The sequence below is a fragment of the Panthera tigris genome, chromosome D4, assembly GCF_018350195.1.
Source record: "Panthera tigris isolate Pti1 chromosome D4, P.tigris_Pti1_mat1.1, whole genome shotgun sequence".
NCBI classification, from domain to species: domain Eukaryota; kingdom Metazoa; phylum Chordata; class Mammalia; order Carnivora; family Felidae; genus Panthera; species Panthera tigris.
Genome location: NC_056672.1, coordinates 579,081 through 599,237, shown reverse-complemented (window position 1 = coordinate 599,237; position 20,157 = coordinate 579,081). Strand labels below are relative to the sequence as shown.

The window sequence follows — 20,157 nt, the reverse complement described above, 5'->3', positions numbered from 1 at the left end:
AAGAGATAACCACTATTTTCACTTTAACATCATCTAATCTTGCTAACAAAGGTATTTTTAGAAGAGCACAACTCCACAATGATAAAGAAGAAAAAGGAGAGTAACCTAATTTTGGAAGCTGGAAATCAGATGGATGAGCTAGATATCACACAGAACAGTTGAACTAAGCTGGCAGATCCAAGAAAATTAAAACCTAAGCCAGCAATGGGGGAAGCACTGTATTAAGCCCATTCAAAAGCCTTCTGAATAGGCTGCACCAAGTACCTCTACAACGAGGTCAACATAGGAAGACACAAAATGGGAAGACTAAGATTTCTGCACTAGCAAGACTTATACCTGGCCTAACCTCTTGTTTTCCATCTCTTCCTTTCAAATACCTCAAGTACTTAGATTCTATCACCCATTTCTTATGTATTTCAGACTTCTGCTGAGGTGTGCTACCCAAGACCCTCTGAGGACCAACTCAATGTCTTCCTTGTCATGAGGCTTATTTCAGTGGAAAGTCAGAAAGCATTTCCAAAAGTGATTCTTCCTTTAAAGGATGATACTCTTGCCCAAAGTTCCCCACATCCAATGCACAGCTGAATTAACATCCCTTTATAAGTGAGTGCATCACAGACCCTTGACAATAGAACTCAATCACCTGGACCAGAAACCCTCCTCTGGAAAATGGTCCAGCTCCTGAAACATTTACCTTGGCCACAGGCCAAGGAGTAGAGCACTTTAGATGAGGCAGCTCTCATGCCAGCAGTGAATAACTCTGAAGATTTGCAAATTAATCATGCTATTGTTCTTTCACTTACTTGACTATTAAAATACTTAATGACAAAGCCTGTGTCTTCTTTAACACCTACCTAAGGCAGCTTTAAAAGAGTATTATGCACACTGTGATGTTCAAAAGACACCTGACAAAACAAGTTTACCACACCACATAGTCAAATAGTTACCTCATAGGATCTTAACTCAATGACATGACAACCAATCTCTTACGTGTAATGAGGTAAACTTCAACATCACTTCCAAATTAAAATGCTTACTCTTTTCTGTATTCTCAGTGCTTGTTAGATCCTCCGTTTTCATGGAGTAATTTATTATATTGATGCCAGTAAGTGTGCTTAGAAAAAGAAGTTCTGATTCTAAATGTCCAAGATGACCTCTCAGATCTTTTGAAGCGGCCCATTCTCCAGAATCTGATTGATGTACTTCTTGAAGGGATTTTCTAAAAAGCAAATATAACAAATAATTACTCCACTGAAGAAACCACTAACAAGTGCTTTATCTCATAACCACAAATTTCTTCAAACCATTTCTATTTTGTCTTTCTTACTTTCTTCTCACTAAAACTACCTAAGATTTTTCTCAAAATCAGTATGGCTACTAACACTGTAATCTTTAATCTCAAATTAAAACAAAGCTAATTAAATTATACTACCATATTTCTACTTATTATAAACAATTGTAAAATAAACTATAACAAGAGTACTTTGCAACATGAAAGTGTCTGTTTATAATGGAATGTTTAAAATACTCCAAAGTAAATACCTGATATCCCAAGACATCTCAAATTATTTTTGTAAATGTCATTAAGTAACAAAGTAATGTTGGCTGGCTAGCTTTAACTTCTAAAACAAGCAAAGTAGGGGCACCTGGGTGGCTCAGTCCGTTGAGTGGCCAACTTCAACTCAGGTCAGGATCTCACAGCTCATGAGTTCAAGCCCCGTGCTGGGCTCTGTGCTGACAGCTCAGGGCCTGGAACCTGCCACCGATTCTGTGTCTCCCTCTCTCTCTGCCCCTAACCCAGTCACATTCTGTCTCTGTCTCTCTCAAAAGTAAATAAACATTAAAAAAAATTTTTTTTTAAAAACAAGTAAAGTATCACAGAGCATTTTATAGAGTAAGAAAGAGAGTCTCAGGAAATCTAAGAATGGGGGGGGGGGGGGGGAATTCCAAAGGAATAATAGCATAATCACCTTAAACAATACTGTAATCATTCTTCATTGAGAACACAAAACTCTATTTTCCTTGAAAAAGAGTAAAATTTCGGCTAATGATCACACTGAATGTTATTTTACTTTCTGTCATCCTTTACTGCCCTCGTGTTCTGCTACGTTTCTACACTGCTGACTTCTGCCATCGTAAGACATCCTTCCTTAGATGGTGGAGCATGATTATCATGATTCTCATCTGACATGTTGGGCACTCCACTGTTCCTGCTGCTTGCCTCCAACTACAGAAGAAGCCCTACCACTCCTGCTCTTGCTGATCTAAATACCGTTCTCTCATTCTAGAGAAAAACTCAGTGATCAATCTCAACTCTTCTACATCAGTAATTCCTAAATCATACCTCCAATCATACATTTCTTCTTCTTGCACAGTAGACTTAGCTTGTTGACCCAATAAATGTTTTTGTATTAAATTAGTTTGTCTGCCGTATTTCCCTACTTCTGTGACTGATAAAATCTGTCTCTTGATATCTCAGGCTCTCTATCTTTGGAGTTATCCTTGGCTCTGTTAATCCTTCACACTGGATTTACTGCCATACTTTCTGCTCCATCGCATAGCTATCCCTCCTTGTCTATTCCTGATTCTACTACATTAACCTGCACTCTTATGACCTTATGCCAGGTCTATAGGAAATAACCTAACTCTGTATTCTTTACACTGGAGATCTAATGCTTGTAGAAAGGATGAAAATATCTTTTAAATTTTTGTCTTAACGTTAATTGAAAATATTTAAGTATATTCTCTATCACCTGAGAGACTACCACAAGCTCTTTTGTATTGGCTATAATTAAGTGATAAAAAAACTAAACTGAGAACGCTAATGAAAGCAAGAAGGAATCTTCATATATAAATGATAAATTCCTGTTATGCAAATACCAAATATCACAGAAAACTATGAATGAAAACTTTATGGTGTTTCCAACAGAGCAAACTGATAAAAGAACTAAATCATCACATTGAAAACTAGATATGCAGAATTTGGGGCGCCTGGGTGGCGCAGTCGGTTAAGCGTCCGACTTCAGCCAGGTCACGATCTCGCGGTCCGTGAGTTCGAGCCCCGCGTCAGGCTCTGGGCTGATGGCTCGGAGCCTGGAGCCTGTTTCCGATTCTGTGTCTCCCTCTCTCTCTGCCCCTCCCCCGTTCATGCTCTGTCTCTCTCTGTCCCAAAAATAAATAAAAAACGTTCAAAAAAAAAAAAAAAGAAAGAAAGAAAACTAGATATGCAGAATTCAAAAAAGAACCTGTGGCTGAGAAAGGAGAGAATGGGAAGTTATTGCTTAATGGGTACAGAGTACCACTTTGGGGTGAGGAAAAAGTGGTGATGACGGCATGACAACGTAAAAGCACTTAATCCAATTGAACTACATACTTAAAAAAGGCTAAAATGGTTAAATCCTATGTATATTTTACCATACACCTAAAAGAGAAAACCTGCATATTCTCATTCATAGCAGTGATTTACTTTGAGCAAAATATCATTAGTCTATTTCAATTACCGACATGAGTTTCAATGATTTGGGATGATACATTTTTACTGGCTTTGCACTATATTACTTGTTACTTTGTCTTAGGAGCGTAATTTATCTTGGTCAAAATTAGAGTTCCACAAGAAGCTTCTTTATTTACTTAAAGTTTATTTATTTTGAGAGAGAAGAGAGATACCGCGAGTGAGCAGGGGAGGGGCAGAGAGAGGAGAGAGAGAATCCAAAGCAGGCTCTGCACTGTCAGCGTGAAGCCAGACATGGGGCTTGAACTCACAGACCATGAGATCATGACCTGAGCTGAAACCAAGAGTCAGATGCTTAACCCACTGAGCCACCCAGGCACCCCAAGAAACTTCTTTGTCTTAAAACAAACCTATAAGAGGGGTGCCTGGGTAGCGCAGTGGGTTACGCATTTGACTCTTGATCTTGGCTCAGGTCATGATCTCAAGGTTTGTGGGATCAAGCGCTGCGCTGGTCTCTGCACTGTCAGTGTGACCCTGCTCGGGATTCTCTCTCTCTGCCCCTCCCCTACACAAACACATCTGCGAGCTCTCTCTCAAAATGAACTTTAAAAAATAAAACGGATCTACAAGAGACCTGATTTCAAAAGTCAATGATCTAGGATTCTGGGAAGCTGGTGGAGTAGGAAGCAGCCACCTACACAATAACCGCATTGGCAGAATCTGATGAAACTTTGTTAAAACTGTGAATTCTGCTGAAGGCTTACAACTTCCAGGGGAAGGCTTGGAGTTAACTGTGGTCAGTTTGGGGCAATTTCAGGTCTCAGCACAGTAATAGCTATGTATCCCCCACTCCAACAATAGGCAGGCAGCTGTGTACACGTTCCTAAAGCAGACTGCACACACTTCAGAAAAGTAAGAGTAGGCAAAAAAAAGACCGTCCACAAACGCTGAGTGGCTGTGCTGATTGCTGCTTCTGACAAAAGAGGTGCAAAGAGACAGACAGCCAGTGTTGCACCAGCTCCCAGTATTACAAGCCCTGCTCCTCTGGCTGAAGGGAGCTCCAGGAGATTTAAAGAGCCACGACTCTTTTCTTCCCCATTATTTTTGGCTTATCTCATTTAAAGAGCCTCACCTTAAAGATTAAGACATTCAAAATCAACTGAACGTATGGGAAAAACTGGAAAGTGAATACAGTGCCCAAGGAAAGGCTCAGAAAAGACATAAGAAGACAGAAAGTTTGCACCTCAGGCTTATCTTCAACACACAGCCTACAAAATAATAAAACTAAACAAAATAAACAAGGGCACCTGGGTGGCTCAGTCGGTGAAGTGTCCAACTCTTGACCTCAGTCAGTGAGATCCAGCCCCATGTTGGGCTCTGCACTGACAGCATGGAGCCTGCCTAGAATTCTCTCTCCCTCTCTCTGCCCCTCTCCCACCTGCATAGATGCACACGCTCCCTCAAAATAAACATTTTAAAAAAGAGAGAGAAATGAAAATCCTAAAATAATAAACAAAAAAGGGGGGCAGCCTGGGTGGCTCAGTTGGTTAAGCATCCACCTTCTTGGTTTGGCTCAGATCATGATCTCACAGCCTTGTGAGTCGAAGCTCCACGTTGGGTTCTGCACTGGCAGCACAGAGCTTGCTTGGGATTCTCTGTCTCCTCTCTCTCTGCCCCTCCTCTACTCACACTATCTCTCTCTCTCAAAAATAAATGAATAAACATTAAAAAAAAAAAAAAAAAAAAAAGAAACCAAAAAGGAATTCTGGAGCTCAAAGATACAATAACTGAAATGAAAAATTCACTAGAGGGATTCAAAGGCAGATTTGAGCAGGCAGAATGATCAGTGAACCTGAAGATAAGACAATGGACATTACTGAGGCTGAGGCGCAGAAAGAAAAAAGACTGAAAAAAGGAACAAAGCATAAAGGATTTGTGGGACACCCTCAAAAGGACCAACATACGCGTCATGAGAGCCCGAGGAGAAAGAGGCAGACAGGATATCTGAAGAAACAATGACTAAAAACTCCACAAATTTCATGAAAGACATGAATATGAAAATACAAGATACTCAGCAAACTCAGAGAGACTCCCACCAAGATATAATCAAATTTATAAAACCCAAGCATAAAGATGAACCTTGAAAGCAACAAAAGAGAAGCAAACCACCACATGCAAGGGTTTCTCAATAAAATATGAGATTTCTCATTAGAAATTTTGGACACCAGAAGACAGGGGGCCTATACAGTCCAGGTGCTAAAAGAAAAAACTGAACCAACAATCCTATGTATACCGCATCTTATTGTGCTTTGTTTTACTGTGCTTCCCAAATATTGCAAGTTTTACTGAAGGTTTGTGGCAACCCTGTGTTGAGCAAGTCTATTAGTGCCATCTTTTCCAAGAGTATTGGCTCACTTTGTGTCTCTGAATCATATTTTGGAAATTCTCACAATATCTCAAACTTTTTCAGTATTATTACATTTGTTATGGTGATCTGTGATCAGGGAATATGATTCACTGAAAGCCCAGATGATGGTGAGCATTTTTAGCAAAGAAGTACTTTTTAATTAAGGTATAAAACATTTTCTTCAGACATAATGACATTGCACACTTAACAGACTACAGTGGAGTATAAACCTAACTTTTGTATTTACTGGACAACCAAAAAGTTCACTTGACTAGTTTTATTGTGATGCTCACTTTATTGTGGTGGTCTGGTACTGAACCCACAATATTTCCAAGGAATATCTGTATCCGGCAAAACTGCCCTTTAAAAGTGAGGAAGAAATTAAGACATTTCCAAAGAAATAAAAGGCAAAGGCAAAGGATTTTGTTACCATTAGACCTACCCTACAAGAAATGTTCAAGAGAGACCTGAAAGATAAAAGTACACTAGACAGGGACACCTGGATGGCTCATTCAGTTAAATGTCTGACTCTGGATTTCAGCTCAGGTAAAACCCCGTGGTTTGGGGGTTAGAGCCTTGTGTTGGGCTCTGCACTGACAGTGAAGAACCTGCTTGGAATTCTCTCTCTCTCTCTGCCCCTCCTGGCTCACACTCACTCTACCTCTCTCACGATAAATAAACTTAAAAAAAAGTACACCAGATAGTAACCTGATACCATATAAAGAAATAAAGACCTCAATAAAAGAAATACGTGGACAATTTCCTAGAAGAAAGCAGAGGTGGTAAGCTCTCTATATTGGTCTTGGTACCGACTTTTTGGATTTGATACCAAAAGCAAATCCAACAAAAGGAAAAAAAATCAACAAGCAGGACTACATCAACTAAAAAATTTCTCTACAGCAAAAGAAATTAGTAAAATTAAAAAGCTAACTATGCAATGGTAGAAAATATTTGCAAATCATGTACTACCAAGGAGTTAACATCCAAAATATATAAAGAACTCATTAACTCAATGACAAAAGAAAAAAAAAGTCTGATTAAAAAATGGGAAGAGAATCTGAATAGAAATTTTTCCAAAGAAGATATATAGCTGGCCAACAAGTACACAGAAAAGGTGCCCAATATTACTAATCATCAGGGAAATGCGAGTCAAAACCACAACAAGGTATCACCTCACACCTGTCAGAATGACTATTACCATAAACAAAATAACACGAGTTGGCAAGAATATATTGTTGGTAGTAATGTATATTGGTGCAGCCAGTACAGAAAACAGTATGAAGGTTCCTCAAAAAATTAAAAATAGAATTACCATGTAAATCAGCAATTCCATTTCTGTGTATTTATTTGAGTGAAACAAAAACACAAAGATACATGCATCCTCATGTTCACTACAGCATTATTTACAATAGCCAAAACAAGGAAACAACTTGTCAACAAATAATGAACAAAGATGTGGTGTCTACTATACAACTAAATGTCATTCAGCCACATAAAAAGAAGAATATCCTGCCATTTGTGACAATATGGATGAACCTTGAAGGCATTATGTTATGTGAAACAAGTCAGACCAGATGGACAGGTTATTGTATGATCTCACTTACATGTAGAATCTAAAAAACCCCGAACTCATAGAAAGAGAGTAGATTGATGGCTGCCAGGGGCAAGGGTGAGGGGGTTTGGGAAAATGGGTAAAAGGTGGTCAAAGTATACAAACTTCCAGCAATACAATTAAAAAGTCCTAGGAATATAATGTACAGCATAGTGACTATAATTAATAATACTGTATTACACATTTGTAGGTTGATAAAAGAGTAAATCTTAAAAGTTCACCCTACTAAAGAATGAATGGGTGAACCAGGCAATTAAAGAAGATACTAAAAAATATAAGGACACAAATGAAAATGAAAACACAACAGTCCAAACCCTTTGGGATGCAGCAAAGGCATTCCTAAGAGGAAAATAAATACATTGCAATCCAGGCCTAACTCAAGAAACAAGAAAAATCCCAAGTACAAAATCTAACAGCACACCTAAAGGAACTAGAAGCAGAACAACAATGAAACCCCAAATCCAGCAGAAGAAGAGAAATAAAAAAGATCAGAGCATAAATAAACAATATAGAATCCCCCCCCAAAAAAAAACCAGTAGAACAGATCAATGAAACTAAGAGCTGTTTTTTTTAAAAAAGAAACAAAATTGATAAACCCCTAGCCAGAAGATCTAAATAAATAAAATCACAAATGAAAATGGATTTATCACAACCAATCCCTCAGAAATACAAGCAGTTATCAGAGAATACTATGAAAAATTATATGCCGACAAACTGGACAACCTGGAAGAAACGGACAAATTCCTAAGCACCCACAGACTTCCAAAACTCAAACGGAAGAAATAGAAAATTTGAACAGACCCAAAACTAGTGAAGAAATTGAATCAGTTATCAAAAATCTCCCAACAAAGAAGAGTCCCAGGACAGATGGCTTCCCAGGGGAAGTCTACCAGACATTTAAAGCAGAGTTAATACCTATCCTTCTCAAGCTGTTCCTGAAAATAGAAACAGAAAGAAAGCTTCCAGACTCATCCTATGAAGCCAGCATTACCTTGGTTCCCAAACTACACAGAGACCCCACAGAAAAGGAGAATTACAGGCCAATATCCCTAATGAACATGGATGCAAAAATTCTCAACAAGATACTAGCAAATTGAATTCAACAGTATATAAAAAGAATTATTCACCATGATCAAGTGGGATTCATTCCTGTGCTGTAGGGCTGGTTCAATATGCACATGTGATACATCACAATAAAAGAAAAGAACCATATGATCCTATCAATAGATGAAGAAAAAGCATTTGACAAAATACAGCATTGTTTCTTAACAAAAACCCTCAAGAAAGTTGGGATAGAAGGAACATAGCTAATCATAAAAGCCATATATGAAAAGCCCACAGCAAGTATCATCCATAATGGGGAAAAACTGAGAGCTTTCTCCCTGAGATCAGGAACACAACAGGAATGTCCACTCTCACCACTGTTGTTTAACAGTGCTGGAAGTCCTTGCTTCAGCCATCAGACAACAAAATGAAATAAAAGGCATCAAAATTGGCAAAGAACTCCAAAGTTTCACTTCTCGCAGACAACATGATACTCTAAATGGAAACCCAAAAGACTCCACCAAAAGCCTGCTAGAACTGATACATGAATTCAGCAAAGTCACAGCGTACAAAATCAATGAACAGAAATCAGTTGCATTTCTATACACCAATAATGAAGCAACAGAAAAAGAAATAAAAAAATGGATCCCATTTACAATTGTACCCAGAACCATAAAATACCTAAGAATAAACCTAACCAAGGATGTAAAAGATCCATATGCTGAAAACTATAGAAAACTTACAAAGGAAATTGAAGAAGACACAAAGAAATGGAAAAACATTCCATGCTCACGGACTGAAAGAATAAATACTGTTAAAATGTCAATACTACCCAAAGCAATCTATACATTCAATGCAATCCCAATCAAAATCGTACCGGCAGTCTCCTCAAAACTAGAACAACCAATCCTAAAATTTTTATGGAACCACAAAAGACCCAGAATAGCCAATTTTTCTTGAATTTTTCTTGAATAGCCTTCTTTCTTGAAGAAGAAAACCAAAGTGGGAAGCATCACAATCCCAGACTTCAGCCTTTACTGCAAAGCTGCAATCACCAAGACAGTATGGTATTGGCACAAAAACAGACACAGAGATCAGTGGAATAGAATAGAGAACCCAGAATTGGACCCACAAATGTATGGCCAACTCATCTTTGACAAAGCAGGAAAGAGTATCCAATGGAAAAAAGTCTCTTTAGCAAATGGTGCTAGGAGAACTGGACAGCAACATGTAGAAGAACGAAACTAGGCCACTTTCTTACACCATACACAAAAATAAACTCGAAGTGGATGAAACACCTAAATGTGAGACAGGAAACCATCAAAACCCTAGAGGAGAAAGCAGGCAACAACTTCTTTGACCTTAGCCGCAGCAATTTCTTGCTCAACACATCTGCAAAGGCAAGGGAATTAAAAGCAAAAATTAACTATTGGGACCTCATCAAGACAAAAAGCTTCTGCACAGCAAAAGAAACAATTAAGAAAACTAAAAGGCAACTGATGGAATGGGAGATATTTGCAAATGACATAACAGATAAAGGGTTAGTATCCAAAATCTATAAAGAACTTACCAAACTCCACACCCGAAAAACAAATAATCCAGTAAAGAAATGGGCAGAAGACATGAATAGACACTTTTCCAAAGAAGATATCCAGATGGCCAAGAGACACATGAAAAGATGCTCAAGGGGCCCCTGGGTGGCTCAGTCAGTTAAGCATCCGACTTCGGCTCAGGTCATGGTCTCACAGTCCGTGAGTTCGAGCCCCGCGTCGGGCTCTGTGTTGACAGCTCGGAGCCTGGAGCCTGCTTCACTGTGTCTTCCTCTCTCTGACCCTCCCCCATTTATGCTCTGTCTCTCTCTGTCTCAAAAATAAATAAACATTAAAAAAGTTTTTTTTAAAAAGAAAAGATGCTCAGTATCACTCATCATCAGGGAGATACAAATTAAAACCACACTGAGATACCACCTTATACCGACTGGTCAGAATGGCTAAAATGAACAAATCAGGAAACAACAGATGCTGGTGAGGATGTGGAGAAACAGGAACTCTCTTGGACTGTTGGTGGGAATGCAAACTGGTGCAGCCGCTCTGGAAAACAGTGTGGAGGTTCCTCAAAAAATTAAAAACAGAACTACCCTACGACCCAGCAATAGCACTACTAAGAATTTATCCAAAGGATACAGGAGAGCTGATTCATGGGGGCACATTTACCCCAATGTTTATAGCAGTGCTTTCAACAATAAGCAAATTATGGAAAGAGCCTAAATGTCCATCAACTGAATGGATAAATAAGATGTGGTTTATATATACAATAGAATACTACTTGGTAATGAGAAAGAATGAAATCCTGCCATTTGCAGCAACGTGGATGGAAACTGGAAGGTATTATGCTGAGTGAAATAAGTCAGTCAAAGACAGATATATCATATGTTTTCACTCATATGTGGATCTTGAGAAACTTAACAGAAGACCATGGGGGAAGAGAAGGGGGAAAAAATAGTTACAGAGAGGGAAGGAGGCAAACCATAAAAGACTCTTAAATACAGAGAACAAACTGAGGGTTGACGGAGGGGTGGGAGAGAGGGGAAAATGGGTGATGGGTATTGAGGAGGGCACTTGTTGGGATGAGCACTGGGTGTTATATGTAAGTGATGAACCACGGGAATCTACCCCAAAAACCAAGAGCACTCTTTACACACTATATGTTAGCCAATTTGACAATAAATTATATTTAAAAAAAAGTTTTACATACTATTAAAAAAATAAAATTTACATACTATTAAAAAAATACATATGTCTCCATGGCATAAATGTAAACAGTATATTGACATACACCGGATGACATTCCATTACATACACTGTTATCAGTTATTAAAATAATCTCACATTAAAAAAAAGAAGAAAAGAAAAAAGTTCATATCACAAGGAAAAAAACTTGTAACTGTGTATGGATGTTAACTAGATTTAGCGTGGTGATCATTTTGCAATATGTACAAATATCAAATTATATTGTACACGTGAAATTAACATAATGTTATATACAATTACACCTTAAAAGAAACTAAAATAGCAGTTGGAGACTTCAATACCCCAACTTACAATAATGGGTAGAACTAGACAAAGGATAGGTAAGGAAACAGAGTAGTGAAAACAACACAATAAACCAGTTAGATCTAATAGACATATACAGAACCTTCTACCCAACAACAGACAGACCTAACAGACATATATAAATTCTCAAATGCACATGGGCCATTTTCCAAGATATTGGACAACAAATTAAGTCTCAATGTATTTTTTTTTTTTTTTTATTTTAGAGAGAGCAAGTGAGCATGGGAGAAGAGCAGAGGGAGAAAAGAAGACAGGGATAGAGAGAGAGAAATTCTTAAGCAGGCTCCATGCCACAGAGAGGAGCCCAATGAGGGGTTCGATCCCACAACCCTGGGATCATGACCTGTGCCAAAATCAAGAGTCAAATGCTCAACGGACTGAGCCACCAAGGCATTCCAAGTCTCTATGTATTTTAAAACATACTTATCATATAAAGTATCTTCTCCAACCATAAAGGGATGAAATTAGATATCAGTAACAGAAGGAAAACAGAAAAGGTCACAAAATTGTGGAAATTAACACACTTTTAAACAATCAATAGATTTCAGAAGAAACCACAGGGAAATGAGAATATACTTAAAGACAAAATGAAAATACAATATACCAGAATTTAAGGGACATATCAAAAGCTGTGCTAAGGGGGACATTTACAGCTATAAATGCTTAAATTAAAAAATAAGATCTCAAATAAACAACCTAATGTTACAACTCAAGGAAATAGAAAAAGAATGAACTAAACCAAAGATAGCAAAAAGAGGAAATAATAAAGATTAGAGCAGAGAGAAATGAAATAGACAAGAGAAAATAGATGAAACCAAAAGTTGGCTCTTTGAGAGGATCAATAAAATTAACAAAACTTTAGCTAGATGGACTAAAAAACAGAATGAAAAGGGGCACCTGGCTGGCTTAAGCAGTAGAGCATGGGATTCTTGATTTTTGGAGTCATGTGTTTGAGCCTCACACCAGGCACAGAGTTTACTTAAAAACAAAACAAAACAAAAACAAAGACTCAAATTACTAAAATCAGAAATTAAAACAGGGACATTACCAATTCTACAAAAATAAAAAGTTTATGATACTATTATGAACAACTGTATGCCAATACATTGGATACTCTACCTGACATGGCTCAAATCCTAGAAACACAAACCCTACCAAGATTAAATCCCCCAAAAATAAGAAATCTGAATAGACCAATAACTAGTGTGGTTGAATCTGTAATCAAAAAATCTCCAACAAATAAAAGCCCTGGACCCGATAACTACAAGAGTGAATTCTACCAAACATTTAACTAAAAACCAACCAATCCTTTTCAAACTTTTCCAAAAAGTTGGAGAACACTTTGTAACTTATTCTATTAGGCCAGCACAACTCTGACACCAAAGCCAGATAAAGATATTCCAAGAAAACTACAGACCAATATTACTTACGAACAATAATGTAAAAATCCTCAACAAATTAGTAGTTAATGAAATTAAGCAGCATATTAAGGGGATTACACATCATGACCACATAGGATTTATTTCTGGAATACAAGGATGGTTCAACATACAAAATTGATCAATGTAATATATCACCATTAACACAAAGAAGGGAAAAAAAGACTTGGTTATCTCACTTAATGTAGAAAAAGCATTTAATGGGGCACCCAGGAGACTCAGTTGGTTAAGCATCTGACTTCGGCTCAGGTCAAGATCTTGTGGTTCATGAGTTTTGAGCCCTTCATCAGGCTCGCTGCCGTCAGCACAGAGGTCGCTTCAGATCCTCTGTCTCCCTCGCTCTCTACCCCTCCCCCACTCATGCTCTCTCACACTCTCTCAAAATAAACTTTAAAAAAAATAGCATTTGACAAAATTCAACACACTTTAATGATAAAACAGTCAAAACCCTAGGAGTAGAAGGAAATTATCTTAACATAATAAAAGCCACATATGAAGAAAGTAAGGATGTCCACTTTCACCACTTAAACATGGTTCTGGAAACTCGAGGTTGAGCAAGTGAGCAAGAAACAGAAATAAAAGGCATCCAAATTGGAAAGGAATTAAAATTATCTTTGTTTACAGATGGTATAATCTTGTATGTACAAAACCCTCAAGATTCCACAACAAAAGCATTAGAATAAATGAATTTAGCAAAGTATCAGGATACAAAATCACCATACAAAAATCAGATGCATTTCTATAACCCAACAATCTGAAAAATGTAAATTACAAAAACAATTCCATTTACAACAGCATCAAAAAGAATATTTAGGAACTAACCTTAGGAAGGAATTTGCCTTAGGAAGGTAAGACTTGTACAATGAAAACCACAAAAACATTGCTGAAAAAAAACTGATATGAATAGAAACACATCTCATGTTAATGGATTGGAAAACTTAGTATTATTAAAATGTCAATATTACCCCTCAGCAATCTACAGATTCGATGCAATCCCTATCAAAGTCCCAATGAGGTTTTTTTACAGAAATAAAAAAACCCATCCTAAAATTCATGTGGAATCTCAAGGGATCCCAGATAGCCAAAATAATCTTGATAAAGAACAAAACTGGAGGACTCACACTTCCTGATTTCAAAACTTAACGGAGGGGTGCCTGGGTGGCTGAGTCAGTTAAACACCTGACTTCAGCTCAGGTCAAGATCTTGTGGTGTGTGGGTTAGAATCCTGTGTCAGGCTCTGTGCTGACAGCTCAAGGCCTGGAGCTTGCTTGGGGTTCTTTGTCTCCAGCTCTCTGCCCCTCCCCCGCTCACGCTCTGTGTCTCTCTCAAAAATGAATAAACGTTTCAGGGCACCTGGGTGGTTCAGTAGGTTGAGCGTCCAAATTCAGCCCAGGTCATGATCTCACAGTTTGTGGGTTTGAGCCCCACATCGGGCTCTGTGCTGACTGCTTGCTCAGAGCCTGGAGCCTGCTTCAGATTCTGTGTCTCCTTCTCTCTCTGCCCCCCCCCCCGCTCACGCTTTGTCTCACTGTTGCTCAAAAATAAATAAATGCAAAAAAAATTTTTTTTAATGAATAAACGTTTAAAAAAAAAGTAAAAAAAACTTAACTGAAAGGTACAGTAATCAAAACAGTGTAGTATTGGCATAAAGACAAACAGATTGATGACTGTAATAGAATCAGAGAACCCAGAAATGAACCTTTACATATATGATCAAATCATTTTTGACAAGCTTGCCAGTAACATTCAAATAGTGCTGGAAAAACTGAACGTCCACAAAAGAATGAATTTGGACCCTTCCCTAACATATTCAAAAATTAACTCAAACACGGGGTGCCTGGGTGGCTCAGTCAGTTAAGCGGCCAACTTCGGCTCAGGTCATGATCTCGCGGTCCGTGAGTTCGGGCCCCGCGTCGGGCTCTGTGCTGACAGCTCAGAGCCTGGAGCCCGTTTCAGATTCTGTGTCTCCCTCTCTCTGACCCTCCCCCATTCATGCTCTGTCTCTCTGTCTCAAAAATAAATAAACATTAAAAAAAAAAATTAAAAAAAAATTAACTCAAACATCTAAATGTAAGACCTAAAACAAAACTCTTGGAAGAAAACATAGGACAAAAGCTTCATAAATCGGCTAGGGCAAGGATTTCTTGGATATAACAGCAAAGGCACAGGTAACAAAAGAAAAAATAGACAAACTGGACCTCATGAACATTTTTAAAAATTGTACAACATAAGACACTATCAAGACAGTAAAAAGGCAACCCACAGAATGAGAAAAGATATTTGTTAATCACATTATCTGATAAGGGTTTAATTTCCAAAATATATAAAGTACTCCTAAAGCAACAACAAAAACCAACCTGTTCAATAATGGGCACGGAAACTGGATGGACATTTCTCCAAAGAGGACATAATAATAGCTTAAGACCCAACAGTTGGCTTTTCTTATTCTAATGCAGGTGCTGAATGTGAGCTTTGACTGCAGAGGCATCTGCTGCATCCCCTTCAATGAAGGTGACCTCCAACAGACAGACACATTGGCAAACCACAGGATGGAACAGCCAGACTGCCTTCCCTTTGTTTTAGAGATCTTAGTTCATTTCAAAACCTGACCACTTGGGTCACTTGTTTTTTCTCTTCCTGTACTTTATATTCCTACTCTTATGTTTTAAGTTCACCAATTGAGAGTGAGTCCTTGAAACCCTATTGAAACCCTAGACCCCCACCCTCAACCCAAATAAAAGCAGAACCCCAGTCCTGTTCTCTCATTCTCTGTCTCTGTCTCCCTCTCTGCATCAATGACCCGGTTATGTGGCTCCTGTGGCATTGCTTATGCACTCTAGAGCTTGTAAATAATATTTTTTTTTCCTTCAAAGTTTCCTAAAGGTTATTGAGGAAGGGCATCTTACAATCACAAGAACCACAAAGTTTGATCCATTCGTAACATAGGTGTGGAATGGGGAAAGTTCCCTGGGAACACTGGCTCCAGGCATTTCTATTGAATAGCATTACTACAGATGGGCTGAGACTGGCACAAAGGCACATGGCCAATAAGCACATAAAAAGATGCTCAATATCGCTAATCATTAGGGAACTGACCCCACACCTATTAGGATGGCTACTATAAAACAAAACAAAAACAACAAGAAAAAAACCCAAAACCAGGGGGAAAAAGACAATATTGGTGAGGATGTAGACAATCTGGAAACACTGTAGACTGTTGGTGGGAACGTAAAATGATGAGGGTGCGTGGGGCAAGCTGAGGCCAAAGTGCAGGCTAACAGCACCACCACCCCCAAACCAGGTGGGATCTGTGTGATACTCCTCAGACACTCCTGGCTACCCAAGAACAAAGGAAAGGGGTTTAAGTGCTTGCCATGGTGATGTGGGAAACTAAGGCAAATAAAAAATTAAATTCCCCTACTGCCTACATCCCATTTACAAGTCCTTGAAATCGGCAGAGTGAACCTCCCTCTAGGAGCTCAGCTGCCTCCATGATGACTCTTTGCTGGGGGCAAAAGAGAATCTTAGCTTAACATTATCCCAACCCCCAGGATCCTGTAAGTCTCCTTTAACATATAAAAATTCCTTTGGAAACTTCCTTCATGTCAACTGCCCCAAGATATATGCTAGCAATCATACTCCAGGCTTATGGCCACAGATATATATATGAAGGGTCCCGTGACTGAGGTTTTACTAAACGGTAATAAATGGCGTTTCCCTAGCAACAGCTAACCTCTCAAGGTCCTGGGAAATCTTGCTTCCAAAATTACTTCGGGAGACTTACTCTATCCCTGATACCCTCCCAAACCGCGAGTATATAATGAGTTATCTGTCACAACCCCAGTGCAGCTCTTCTGCCATGGGTCCTGTCCCCGTGCTTTAAATAAAACCACCTTTTTGCACGAAAGACGTCTTCAAGAATTCTTTTTTTGGCCATTGGCTCTGGACCACCTCACCATCACCCCAAAACTCACCATAAAATGGTACAACCACAGTGGAAACCAGTATGGGGGAGGTCCTCAAAAAATTAAAAATAGAATTACCAAAGGATCCAGCAATTCCACTTCTTGGGACATATCTGTAGGGGTTAAGGACAGACCTCCCCCCAAGACTGTGGCAATGTGGCATATGGATCATTTTGTGCTGAAGGCACTTAAGACCCTGGAGGCTCCAGAAAAATGTTTGCCCTCCTTTAACCACACAGAAAAACTTAAATTGGGGGTCTTTCCCAGAGTAAATGTTATTAACAGAGATAAATTTTACCTGATGACCCACCTATATAGTAGGGCAAACATCTAACAACCAAACATCTGCTCTTCTTATTGCCCTGTGAAGTGTATTCCTTTGCTCTGAAGTCCCAGACCCCTAGCCCCTTCTCCTTAGTTCAGAATGACTTACAGACCTCATATTCCCTGGCTCTGGAATTTCCAGGTCTATGTGGAATCCTTGTACATATGCCTTTTAAATTTGATTTTCTCCTGTTAATCTGTCTAGGGTCAATTCGACTTAGTCCAGCTAGAAGGACCTTTGAAGGAAAAGGAAGTCTCCCCTCCCTCCCCGCCCCCACATATTCAAAAGAATTAAAAGCAGGGTTTCAAAGAGATATTTGTACATATGTGTTGACAGCAGCATTATTCACAATAGCTAAACTGTGGAAGTAACCCAAACGTCCATTGACAGATAAGAGGATAAGAAAATGTGGTATATACATACAGGAGAACGCTAGTCAGCCTGAAGAAAGAAGGAAATTCTGCATTTTGCTACAATGTGAACGAACCTTGAGGATATTGTGCTAAGTGAAATAAACCAGTCCCAAAAAGACAAATATATATGAATTCACTTGTATGAAGTACCTAGAAATGTCAAATCCATAGAGACAAGAAGAACAATGGTTGCCAAGGACTAAGGGGAGTGGGGAATGGGAAAGTTACTGCTTAATGGTTATAGTTTCAGTTCTACAAGATGAAAAGAGGGAGACAGAAGATGGTCATAGTAGCACGTTATCAACGTATGTAATACCACTGATCTGTACACTTAAAAAGCATCAAGATGGCAAATTTGGTTACATTTTAACACACACACACACAGCTTGGTACGCAGGTCCCCATCTTCCTTTTCCACCACAGTAAAAAGAAACGTCACACCCTGGACTAATACGTAATGTTTTCCACCATCTGGACTCTTCCTAGTTTCCCAACCTTTGAGAAGGCACAGATGACATCCATAGTCTACATACTGTCCTGAGCTAATAACGACACCTTGTGGCCAGTAAAGAAATCACTCTTCCCGACAGTATGACAAGGTGCTTCTCAAACTTTTAAATATACATAAAATAGCTGGGGTGGGGTGCTTGTTAAAATGCAGATTGGCTCAGCCGGTGGGGGTAGGCCCAAAATCTCTATTTCTTTTTTTTTTATATTCATTTTTTGAGAAACAGAGAGAGACAGAGCGTGAGTGGGGGAGGGGCAGAGACAGAGGGAAACACAGAATCCAAAGTAGGCTCCAGGCTCTGAGCTGTCAGCACAGAGCCCGACGTGGGGCTCGAACCCACGAACCGAGAGATCATGACCACCTGAGCTTTACTCTTCCTGAGACATCCAAGCACCCTTTTTTTTTTAAACATCTATTTATTTATTTAGAAAAAGTGAGCGCGAGAAGAAAGCAGAGAGGAGAGAGAATCCCCAACAGGGCTCTAACCCGTGACCTTAACCAACTGACCACCCAGGTGTCCCCCAAATCTGCATTTCTATGCAACTCCCAAGTACTGCTACTGCCTCCAATGCATGGAGCACCCCTGGAGCAGCAAGGGGCTTCAACACATTTACAACTTCACGTGTGGAGGAACGTGTTTGCTCCCTGGTCACCTGCCTCGCTCCACAGCTTCCTTTACTTTCAGGATCCCATCCGCCACGCCTGTGAACATTCCCTTTCGCGTTGCTCTTCCTTTCCATTTTCTACCAACCCCTGTCCAATGATCTCGGGAAAATCTCTCGGCACCTATGCCAAACCAGTCTCCAGTGAGAAAATGAAGATACTTGCTACTTTCCAGCCGCTGGTGACTTTGAGACCATAGATACGTACATAACTAACCCTTTCTCTCTTCCTTCCTTAAGCAAAGCACCTGAGCTTTGACATGACATTTCTGGGCTCCAGCCCAGCTCTTACCTCACCTCTTCCCAGCCTCAGCTTCCCTGACTTTAAAATAGGGTTGACAGAAGCACCTTCTTCGGATTGTCCCAGGCGCACACGGGGTTGTCATGGACGCACACCGGGTTGCCACAGGCGCACACCCCTCGCCCGGGACGTCGCGCCCAGCGCCGCGGTGCAGTCCGCCCTGCCCGCGGGACGCAGGGGTCCAAACGCCCCGGGGCCGCCCCCGCCCCCCTCCCGGCGGTGCTTCCCGGCCTGCGGGCACCTGACCGCCGCCCCGAGGCTACGTTCGCTCGTTTCCTTTCCGCCAACGTACTTTGCAGCCCCGTCGTTCGTCAGAGGAGCCGCCACACGACCAGGGCGAATGAAAACCTGCGGCACAGCCGTCCCAGAGGGGCCGAGGCGGGGGGCGCCGGGAAAGCACAGGGCGTGGCGCCGCCCGGGGGAGCCCCAAGACACAGGCGCGGGGACCCCCCGCTCTCGTCCGCCAGAGAACAGGGCCTCAAGGAAGGCAGCTTCCCCGCGCCGACGCTGCCCTGAGAGCGGCCTCGGCGCGGACGCCTCACCCCCCCGCCCCGCCGCGGCGGAGCCCCCGGGGTCGGGAAACGCCGCGGAGGAGACCGTCCGCCCCACGGGGCCCGCGAGGGCACGTACCGCGCTCGCGAGGTGTCTTCCCCCGGCGCCCGCGGCTCCTCGCACGCGCGCCGCAGGGCCGCGATCTCGGCTTCCAAAGCGCGGACCTCCGCTCGCCGAGCGTCCATGGCGCGGCGCCGACGGGAAGCCGCCCGAGGGACTGCGCGCCCGGTCGGGCGCTTCAAGCCTCGCGCGCTGCCGGCGCAGACCACCGCGGAGCCCGGCGGGGGAGGCGGGGGAGCGGGGCCCCGGGCCTGCCACCCGCGCGCGGGCGCGCGCAGGTTCCCGGGCTCGTGGCCGTCGCGGCG

The 20,157-nt window shown here is 40.9% G+C and overlaps 1 protein-coding gene across 12 annotated transcripts in view; it reads right to left on the bottom strand.

Moving 5' to 3' along the window:
• The window catches only part of LOC102954804 (centromere protein P), a 244,534-nt gene extending 224,489 nt beyond the window's left edge, over nucleotides 1-20,045 (bottom strand). For 3 of the 12 annotated variants that reach the window (XM_042963598.1, XM_042963596.1, XM_042963597.1), the window contains exons 1-2: nucleotides 19,871-20,034; nucleotides 1,038-1,219 (exon numbers count right to left, since the gene is read on the bottom strand). In XM_042963598.1, the coding sequence (XP_042819532.1) occupies nucleotides 1,038-1,219; nucleotides 19,871-19,977 (289 nt within the window). In that variant the 5' untranslated portion in view covers nucleotides 19,978-20,034. The other 9 variants (XM_042963603.1, XM_042963602.1, XM_042963600.1 and 6 more) reach the window with 8 other exon arrangements.
• Between the last annotated feature and the right edge of the window lie 112 nt (nucleotides 20,046-20,157).